The following is an 11328-nucleotide window of genomic DNA, read 5'->3' as shown; positions in this document are numbered from 1 at the left end:
TATACCCCTTGGTCAAAGAACAGCCCCTCTTCTTCCCTCTCCTATGGGGAGAGGTACGTTTAGAAAGGTCTCCCCCTCTGCTTCAAAGTGTACTACAGCTCTCTCATTGAGATTGAGGAGGGGTCCTGATCAATCAGTGAATCCAATCAACACTGTAAACTTCTCTCAATCTCCAAAGCCATATCAAATCTGTAGCAATGTCATCAACCTCGAACCAGCTTCACTTTGTATTTATCCCATCACTGGATCAAGGTCCTATGATAGATATGGCTAAGTTATTCGCCGAGAATGGCATGATGGTGAGCTTGGTCACAAACTCTCACTGGCCCCCTCAATTCCAGTCAACCATTCATCAAGCAAAAGGATCCGGGCTTCAAATTCAGCTCCTAGAAATCCCCTCACAAGGATTTGACATTCCCGGTATCGGCCAAATCCTACTTAACAAGCTGCGAGAGCATATGCCTCTTCCACCTCCACCTCCACCTCCACCTGGGTTTAGATTTTGTCCCTCTGATGCGGAACTAATTCACTACGTGCAGAAGAAGATAGACGACCCGAGGTTGACCTTTGAACACATAAAAGAGATCGACTTTTACGAAGATAACCCTGAACAACTGGCGCTTCAATATGAAGGTAATGTTACTATTATTATTCAGTCTCTGATTGTTTTTGGTTTCTCACGTAAATTATAATTATTTGTGCAAACAACTAATCATAAATAAACATATTATAATATTTGTGCGACAATATTAAATACAAATCATAATTCTAGAAAATTAAACTTCATTATTTTTACATGTCTATAACACATTAATAATAGTTAAATATAAATACCTCAATCTAGCAAACCTTATCAAGCCAAACGTCGAGATCCTATGTAGAACGAATAACGTACTGAACTGCAGCCAAAACAATAGTTAAAGTGTGGAAACCGATTTTTCTCCTTGGCCTTTTGCAAGCATAAACATTATACATGTTGTTTCATTAATATACATAATTGATAGGATAAATGCACTTTTATAAAGGTAGAGAGATTACCAGTTTTCCTTTTAGTAACCTTAATTCCATTTTTTACTAAAGTAAAGAACAAATAGGAAAATCTTTTTCCAATATTCCCTCTTTCCCAAAATAGTTGGGTACTGTGACTCACAACTTTGTGAGTCACAGTTCTCAAAGTACCTAATTATTTTGAGACGGAGGGAGTATTTAATTATCAAAAAGGTAATTTATAAGTTGACCAAATAATATAATATTAATCTGATATCTATTTACTTAACCACTAATTAATAAAATATATCACATGTCTAAATCATGTGGGCCACATGATTAATAAATAATCTTACAATCTCCCACTTGGCCCATATAATAACTTCTATAGTGGTTTAGTAAAATAGTTATTAATGTGCACCATAAATCAAATTAACACATTAAGCTGGTCATCATAAATACCATGGTAAATAAACTACCAATGCGAGTTATGGCGGTTATATGTTACTAGATGACACAGTCCTTTCCATATACCACAACACTAGTAACCTATTTAACATAGTTTATAAATGAGAAGTATCGATAATAGTCTAACAATAATGTCTTTTCCCAGACTATTCTTATTATCATTCATTCAAAATAATATGTACATGTATATATATAAATTAACAGAAAATATCATAAACACATTTAATGAGATCAAAATATCAAATATATATAAGTACTTTTAAGTAATCAATCAAAAATAACCATCATTAATTACTACATTCAAGACTCATTCTTCCAATATGTCCCATAAATGTCATGGGCGGTAGTTTATTCGTTAATGGATTACAATCATAAGTTGTGTACTTATATATTCAATAAACACTTGCTGTTTCTAAACATCTTCTTTAATGATAAAGTATTTCAACTTTAGAATACCTATCATTTTTCATACAAGAAGATCAACAATTGCAACATAAATTTTCAGCAATCTGAAAATGGTACCCATAACTCTAAGTCCTGAAATAAATTATACAACGATAAATTGTAACCTCAAAACACGCTATAAATTAAAATTTATAATAGACAAAGTAATACAAAATTACTTTGCACTTTTTATAATATTGTTGCTCCAGCCAAAAGGAACAAATAACCAATTATAAATTAATTATTATCCACATATTTATAAAAATGTCTTCCTAAGTGTGAGCATATAATCTTTTATCCTTTACTAACTTGTATATACATCAAACTCCACAATATATACATAAGGAATATTTTTCATTTCTTTACCTTTTAGCAAACTCATTCTTTGAGATTATATTAGGCTATATTTATCCCCTTTTATGTATTGAACAATACTAGTTGAACAATGCTCCATACCAAATCTTTCTAGAATTCTTTTAATATATGCTTTTTAAGACAATCCTAAAAATCTACGTGATCAATTATGGAATATTTCTATTTCTTTCACGTAGTATGCCTCATCCATATATTTCATTTCAAAGTTCTTAGAGATAACTTTTAGTTTCATATAATAAACTAAAATCACTACTAGCAAAGTATCATCAATATATATAATCAGAAATATAAACTTAATCCTACTAACCTTTTGGTATATACACCGATCAACAGTGTTTTCTTTAAAACCAAAAGAAATAATGGTATCTTTAAACCTAATATACCATTGTTGGGAAGCTTGTTTAAGTTCATATATTGACATCATAAGTTTACAGAGCATGTATTCTTTACTCTCTAATGTGAAGCTTTTAGGTTGTTCCATATAGACTTCCTTTTTCTAAACTCCTCCCATTCAGAAAAAGTTGTTTTTGCATTCATTTGATGTAATTCTAAATCATAATATGCTACTAATGCCAAGATATTTGTGAAAGTATAGTTTATTGCGTAGGGTGAGGAAGCTGTTAGTTGATTTTAATTGTGATTAACCCCTTTAATGACCTATATGAGATTAATAGATCAACTTACCCAATTTGTAATTTGATTAAATTACCTAAGCAATATGATCAATTAAACATCCACAATCACAAATATAAATATTAAAAAGTAAAACAAGTAGAGTTAGAGAGATTGCACTAGGATTTTTAGCGAGGAAACTCCAGTTGGTAAAATAGACCAACTGTTTGAATAGGAAAAACCTCGTGGACTATGCAGTCCAAAGTAAACTGATCCACTATGTATGAAACAAAGTACACTGAACTTTGACTCAGGCTTACACTCTATCGTTCCACTAAATACCAATAGTTGACAATCCTTTGGCTTTGCGACGTCCCGTCGAACAGCACTTGACTTCAGGCTTATTATTGATCTCTGTAGAAGGATTGCTAGTAGATTAAACAACACTACTCAAATGCTTTGACCATTGCTAAGTGTGAGTGCTTTTATCCCTTTTCTTTAAGATCTGAAATCGTTGTAGAAGAATAGATCTGCTCTGTTGGAATCTCTGAATCTTCAATCAAGCTCCAATTCCGATGAGATTGAGAACAACACTACTAAATCACTTATGAATATATGTGTGTGCTCTCAAAAATAAATTCAGAATAATCAGATTTGATTTTTTGAATAATCTCTCTCTAAAGGCTTTCTCAAAATATTAAATTGATGTTCCTCAAAACCATATCTCAATAATGAATGAAAGATGTATTATATAGAAGTTTGGAAGACCTAAGCACACTTGTAAAACAAGTAGAATTCGTGCATAGGGTTGCATAGGGTTTAGAAGGAAGTTTGGACCAAAAAGGAATCAAAACAGAATAGGAAACTGAAGTTGCCTAATAGGTCTACAAGCCTTGAACCGGTATAAGATGTGGCTATCGGTTCAAGAAGGACAATCCGACACACTTTGGCTACTGGTTCAGCTCTTGGCCACCTGTTCAGAATTGCCAGTGACCAATTCCTCTTTGAACCATAGTTAGCTACTGGTTCAAGGATGTCCCCTCAGTTCCCAATGGACAGAAGTCAATCCTGCTATTTCCTTCAACCCTCTAAATCTTCCTAAGTGTTCTCACTCACTCACATACCTTTCTAAATCATTGTTCTCATCATCCCGGAGTGTAGTAAACCATGAACACTTGAACTTCATCAAACCGCATCCGATCTTCAATCTTGAATTTTTAAACTGAAAAATTACAACCGATCGGACTTGTTTTGACAACGAAATTAGCTAATTACAAAATATATATTTCACAATATTTTAAGAGAATCCTTCTTAGATACTGGAGTGAATGTTTCTTTATAATCTCTTCCTTCACGGCACTAATTAATTTAGTAAAATCATTACTATTAATGAATATGTAACCGGATCCTTATATATCTCACTATCAAAATCAGATTCTTGCAGATATATTATACAGTCATCTGGAATAGTAGATCTCCTTTCTTTTTGAGATCTTCTTAATGTTATTCCTTATGGTTCTTCTACAATCTATTCATTGGTGACAATCTCATTATGGAGTTGTTGATCATTCAATTATTTTTCGTTGTTTTACGGTTCAACAACTGAAGGAACAATTATTTCCTTATAAGTTATGGGTAAATGAATTTGTATCATAACTTTTTGAATGATCACATTCTTATTTTTTATCACTCCCACTAATTTCACCGTTCTCAATGAATTTGACATTTCCGGTTTCAACAATTCTCGTACTATGTTTAAGACAGTAAAACTTGTAGTTTCTAAATTACTTAACATCCGTAACATTATGAGTAATGAGGAATTACTTAACATACTCCTAACCATATCCATAAGAATACGATTATACTTTTCAGCTACACGCTTCTACTGTGGCATGCCTAACATAGTGTATTGAGCACAAATGCCATACATTTCAGGGAGTTTTGCAAACTGTCCAGGGCATTGACCCGTTTTGTCATACTTTCCATAATATTCACCACCTCTATATAACCTTATGATTTTCACTTTTCTATCTAGTTGTCTTTCAACCTCATTTACTTATACTTCAAGAGTATCTATTGCTTGAGATTTTTCATGCAACAAATAGATATATCCATAACGTGAAAAATCAACTATAAAGGCGATAAAAATACTTTTCTCCACTAAAAGATGGGACATCAGAAGGTCCACAAATATCTGTGTGAATAATTTCAAGAAGCTCCGTACTTCTTGTGGCTCATTTTTTTTGTGTGTTTGGTTTATTTTCCCTTAATACAATTCACACACATCCAAAAATCAGTAAAGTTTAGATTCAGAAGAATCACATCCTTTACTAATTTTCCTAATCTTTCACTGAATACTGTCCTAATCTTTTATGCCACAAGAAATATGAAATTTTCATTAATTAAGTTACGCTTAATTCCAATATTATGATGCAAGGTCAAAAGGATTTTAATAAATAAACTATCAATTTTCGAATTTACAATAATCATCAACAATAATACCATAACTCACAAATTAAAATTTCTTGAATAAACATTATTATCAAATTTGAAGGAAAAACCATTAACATAAAGTTTTAAAAATAAAATCAAATTATGGGAAATTGGAGAAATATAAAGAGTTTAAAATAATTTAAGTAAAATTCATTATCCAAAAGTAAACAAAATGTTTTAATGGTTTCAACAGAACTTTTTTCCAATTCTCATAAATAAAAAATTTTCATTTGGATTTGTGGTTTAGGTCATAACTAATCTTTATAAATAAGATGGCATTGCACATAACTTGCTATTTGATTGTCTTCTTTAATCTTTGAAATATGTTGTCCACATACATGTGTGTGTGTGTTTTTTTTTTCTTTTTTGGTTTAAATTTTATTAATTAATTTATTTTTGCTTTTAAACGCTTAAATATGCAGTTAAGAGTTGATGATTCTCTAATTTTTCTTTCTTTCTTGGAGGGCTGGCTGCTTTTTGTTTTTATAAATTCGTTAAGATGAGATGATTATATATATATATATATTCTTTCTTTCTCTATGTACTTTTTTTGGGGTTGTTTTAATTTTGTAGGTTAATATGAGATGATGATTCTATATTTTTTCCTTCTTGGATATAAAGGCTGGTTTTTGTTTTGAGGGTTTTAAACTCTTATGTCGCACCTAAGAAATCTAAAGCTGATATGTTGAGGTTTTTGGATTTTTCAAGATCATCATGCTCTCGTTTGCATTTCATTGATCAGTTCAACATGCATACATTGTGTGTGTTCTAAAGTTAGCATTATTAGGGGATGGAATTTGGATACTTTTATTAATCATATAGAGAATGTAGTTTAGGCATAATACTTATTTATTCATAACAGAATATCAATAAATAAAAGATTATATAAAACAATTGATCAACAAAATATAGACTAGTACATAAACACTCACTGAAATGAAACAGATCAAATTTAGCGCAATCTTGTACTGAACTAGAGTTTTTATAGTTTCCTATGTGCATCTTCAGTCGTGAAAGATTCCATGATACAATTCAATCGTCTCTGTGGCATGTTCATAAAAAGATGATACAACTCAAATGTCTCTATGGGCACGTTCACAAAACAATAATCACAATTGAATGTATATATAGAGAAAATAAATTGTAGGAAGAGACATGAATTGCAAAGAAAGTTAAGGAGGGTGTCCTTGCAGAGAAGAAAAGAGCTTGATTGTTTATAATCATGACCTTAATTAGTGGTATGAATTGTATTTAAAATTGAATTCTCGTACAAATTCTAGGAAATAAGGAAAGTATTACAAACTTTTCTTTTCCAAAACAATAATTATGTTGAGCTTATATTGTTGAGTTATCATCCACGTGGATTGAGTATGTGTGTGCATAGTGACGTCTATTAGTTCTAGATGTTGATTCTTATGTCAATGTGTTTTTCTGTTAGTTATTCTTTTGTCCTTTAATATTAATAATAATAATATTATTATTATTTATTTATTTATTTAATGTGAAATTTCACTGGACAAACAAATTATATGTAATAAAGCAATACGAGAGCATACACTCACTATACAATCATAACAGGCTTACTCAACCTATTGTAAGGTAAATAATTAACAAAACTAAAAACAACTACAAACAAAAGGGACTACTTTATATATTCATATGTCCCCAACTCCAAACATATATATTCCTGTTACACCTTACTGTTACAGAGCGCCACATCAGAGCCACTACCTGAAACAGAGTTATGTGTTTATCAAAAAAATGCATATATAGATATATATATATTTATCTTTGTGCTCATTCATCTATATATTAAATTTTATTAGCAGATCAGCAATTAATTAATTTAATTTTCCTTCATTAATTATATGTATACATATATGTTGACCATAATTAGTAGTATATTATGAGATGCCTAGCTTAAAATTCAAATTGGTTGATTGCTTTACGTAGGTACAGAGACTGCAGACGGGAGGAAGGAATGGTACTTCATAACACCAAGGAAAACAAAGCGAAAAGCCGGTGATGGACATTGGAAAACAACTATAAAGACCATCGACGTGATATGCCAGGGTACTGTTGGACAAAAGGCGGGGCAAGTGGCTTTCTACAAAGGAACAACTAACAAGACTAACAGGCCTATCAGGACCAGTTGGAAAATGGACGAATATACAATGCCAAGGGCACGTCTTTACTTAATTTCCTTCTGTTAATCAGCTTTCATTATATACACACACACACACACACAATATCATTCTCACTAATTGTATCTATCTTTCTTTTGCAGGACGAATGGGCTCTTTGTAGACTTTATATTTCTGCCCCGAAAACGCAGTCTGTGCCTCCTCCTGTTGTTCAACCCACAGATATGTTGACAAATCTTTCTCCCTCAGAGAGCTTGTGTAAGCCTCTTGACAATCCTCCCATAGGAACACATCTGATGCCTGACAATTCTCATCCCACTTATAGCGTGATGTCCAAACCACATAACCAGTTGCCAATTCCTTCTCCTGCTGATCCCTCAACGAGCTTGTATAACTGGCAGGTGCTGCAGGTTGATCATCCCACAACCAGCACACGGAACATTTTCGAGCCAAATTCTGGTGGAGAAGAAACTGGTGATTTTTACTGGCAAGAACCAATTGACAAATATTCTGAGGAACTTCAATATAATAATTACTTTGAGGATACTCCTCCTGCTGTTCAACCCACAGACATGATAACAAATTTTTCTCCCTCAGAGAGCTTGAGTAAGCCTCTTGACAATCCTCCCATAGCAACGCATCTGATGCCTGACAGTTCTCATCCCACATATAGCGTGATGTCCAATCCACATAACCAGTTGCCAATTCCTTCTCCTTCTGATCCCTCAGCGAGCTTGTATAACTGGCAGGTGCCGCAGGTTGATCATCCCACAACCAGCAAACATGTTCATCATCGCACACCGAACATTTTTGAGCCAAATTCTCGTGGAGAAGAAACTAGTGATTTTTACTGGCAAGAACCAATTGACAAATATTATGAGGTACTTGAATATACTAATTACTTTGACGATGCTTCTCAAAACCTCCCTGAAAATCTCATGGAATTACGATTTAATTTCGAGGATGGAATGATTCCCCATCCCACAAACCTTTAAGAGAGTATATATAAAAATTATTTTTTTAAGATGTATTCACAATAAGTTTTCTTGGTGGTGGATAAGTTAGTGCTGCTGTTAGTTGGATTGTTGTTGTCTTGGTGGATAAGAGCCTCTCCAATTATGTATAACTCTTTTTTATTTTATTTTTTTATTTTTATTTTTATGTAAATATGATGTGTCAAAATAAATTTGTACAAAATTTTTGAATTGTTTATTTTTAGCTCTAAGGTTGTTTTATACCTTTTGTGTAAAAATATATCCCCCAAAACAATCAATTAGTGTCATATATGGACTCCACATAATTTTTACGAACCTTCTTAATGTAGGGTTGATTAGTTAATGGAATGAAAAAAAGAGAGGGAAAAAGAAATATGTTGATGCGATTGTGTAAAAAGATTGTGTAAAATACAGAACAATATTACACATTGGTGACGTGGCAGTGTATCTTAATAGACTGCTGGAGATAAAAAAAAAAATTTTTAAAAAATTTAAATAAATAAAAATAAAATTACACATCATACGTGATAGTGCATATTTTACACAAAAGAGTATTTTAACAGAATGCTGGAGATGCACTAAGGTGATCATTGTTTTTTTATATATATTTTTTTCACTCTTATGCATGCAGTTGAGAGTTTTTGTTTTGTGAGGACAAAATCCCTTAAGGGTGGGAAGGGTTTAAGGTTCGGTGTCTATTTTATTTTATTTTTTTTCATGTATTTTATTTATGTGCATGGGGATGCATGCCATGTGGGTCCAGTGAGTCATTTAGATTATTTTTTCGAATTTCGGACTCTTAGAAATGCATTTAGGATCATTTTGGAGTTTTTCGGGCATTTTTAGGTTTGTGGGTTTGAGAGGTCCTGCGTGGGCCTGACCCAAATCCGAGAGATCCGAAAAGTTAACCGAATCCTACCCCGACCCGAGGACACCCAAGGGTAAAATGGTCGTTTCACTCCAACTAAACAATATGAATCATAACGGAAAACAAATAGTCATTATAGGTCACTTTTAACCATCTTTGCAACTTAACTCCAAGTTCGGGTTCATTTCGGAGCTTTCTAATTGATAAGGGTAAAATGGCCCTTTCATGTCAAAATTATCAGACAAGACCCACACCATGTGAAATACGGTTTGTGTAACGACCCAAATTCAGGGATTCGGATCGCTAACCGGGTGCTCACCCGAACCCGAGGACATATAAGGGTACTATGGTCATTTCGCGTCGAATTAATACCTTAAGACTCATCAAGGGTAAAACAATCATTTAACTCAATTATAATAGTTCAAGACCCAAAAAGGGTAGAATGGTCACTTACTAAGGTCATCTAATAATTAAGATAAAGTCAGGGGTAACAAGGTCATTTTACGTCATTATAGTAGATCTACAGCCCATAAGGGTAAAACGGTCATTTAACATGGTTAAATAATACTTTAGAACCCAAAAGGGTGAAATAGTCATTTACTACACTTATTTGAGCTTCTAAACCCATCAGGGGTAAAACTATCATTTTTAAGGGATGGTCAGCATCATACATCATCTAAAAAATGACATTGACATCATTCCATTGTAAAACTTGCATAGTCGGTTTGGACATGAACATAGTCATCAATATCATCATTTACATGCCGAAAATATTCCAAAAGTTTCAAAATAGTCCAAAAGAATATAAATACAAGTTTACACCCTCGAGGTCTCATTTACAACGCTTTACAAAAGAATATACGTCAACTAAGAATTGATTACAAAAATAACAAAAAAAGGATTATGTCATCCTTAACTACACTTGTGAGAGTTCATCATCAACTATATCCTTGTCGTGACCTAAAAAATATTAAAGGAAGTGGTGAGCATGGAGGCTCGGTAGAAGATGCCTAAAGCGTCAACTTTGGACTTCCTTAAGCCACATAACGTAGAATAAGACTAAAAGAGATTGGGATCATTCCTTGGGGGAATTTATAGCAATTAAATCACAGATCAATCCCATTAATGGCGTTTTCACAACTTATCACAACTTTGTATGAAAATGCAATGCATAACTGTCCCTAAACTTGGTCTCTACCGACCCTAACTCACACTGAAAACTGCTAACCGAATTTACCGAGGCGAGATTGATTAGCTAGCCCTAGCATCTAAATCGACAGCCATTTGGAGCCTAGTAATCAACGTTATGTATCCTATAACCGGCACGCACTCCCTCTAGGTTAAAGTTAGCACCAAATTCGCGAAATTCAATTCATTTTATAAAATCCATTTCAAACCCATTCTAAAACAACTTAATTGCCATTTTCATTGACCCTTCTCGCCATGTCATGCATATGCATCAATCTCACCAATTTAGCTTTAATTTCAAGTATATGACAACAATAGCGTAAGCATGGCATTTTTTTAAAAATGAACATAAGCATAGCATTTTCTATAGTTAAATTACAAGCAAATCATTCTTTATCATTTAATCACAACATGCTTAGCATAGAAACCATATCAACACAATTATTCTAACATTTAAAATTTAACATAGAATGACACATTTTTTCACATAAGCATGCTTAGAACACATTAGCACATCATTAACATTCAATTAACAATAAGTTCACAATATTGCATTCAACATGCATTTAATGAAGGAACAAGACAATATTTCTTAATAAAGGGCAAAGTTCAAAGTAATTAGAAAACCCTTGTAATGTCCGGGATTTTTTTGGATATTTCTGAATTTTATTTAATTTATTTTTTATGCCTCGTTTTGCGTGCTACGTGGGGCCTGAGGGCAGTTAAAGTCATTTTCTTGAGCCAAGAGTTTTCG

The 11328-nt window shown here is 32.8% G+C and overlaps 1 protein-coding gene across 1 annotated transcript; it reads left to right on the top strand.

Moving 5' to 3' along the window:
* Positions 1–8735, top strand: LOC132294858 (uncharacterized). The gene is made up of 3 exons (XM_059792863.1): positions 1–633; positions 7333–7562; positions 7667–8735. The coding sequence occupies exons 1-3, from the start codon at positions 198–200 to the stop codon at positions 8516–8518; spliced, it is 1518 nt and encodes a 505-aa protein (XP_059648846.1). The 5' UTR covers positions 1–197; the 3' UTR covers positions 8519–8735.
* The last annotated feature ends 2593 nt before the right edge of the window (positions 8736–11328 follow it).

Source organism: Cornus florida, unplaced genomic scaffold (genome assembly GCF_030987335.1).
Source record: "Cornus florida cultivar Cherokee Brave unplaced genomic scaffold, ASM3098733v1 CherokeeBrave_3.0.0_Hap2_Chr02, whole genome shotgun sequence".
NCBI lineage: Eukaryota > Viridiplantae > Streptophyta > Magnoliopsida > Cornales > Cornaceae > Cornus > Cornus florida.
This window is presented reverse-complemented; position numbering and strand designations above follow the sequence as displayed.

What these genes read in the sequence shown, in the direction of transcription:
- LOC132294858 (XM_059792863.1), top strand. Translation starts at nt 198, where the DNA reads ATGTCATCAACCTCGAACCAGCTTCACTTTGTATTTATCCCATCACTG. An exon ending in ACTGGCGCTTCAATATGAAG is followed by an intron (nt 634 to 7,332) that starts GTAATGTTACTA and finishes TGCTTTACGTAG; the next exon opens with GTACAGAGACTGCAGACGGG. An exon ending in ACGAATATACAATGCCAAGG is followed by an intron (nt 7,563 to 7,666) that starts GCACGTCTTTAC and finishes TTTCTTTTGCAG; the next exon opens with GACGAATGGGCTCTTTGTAG.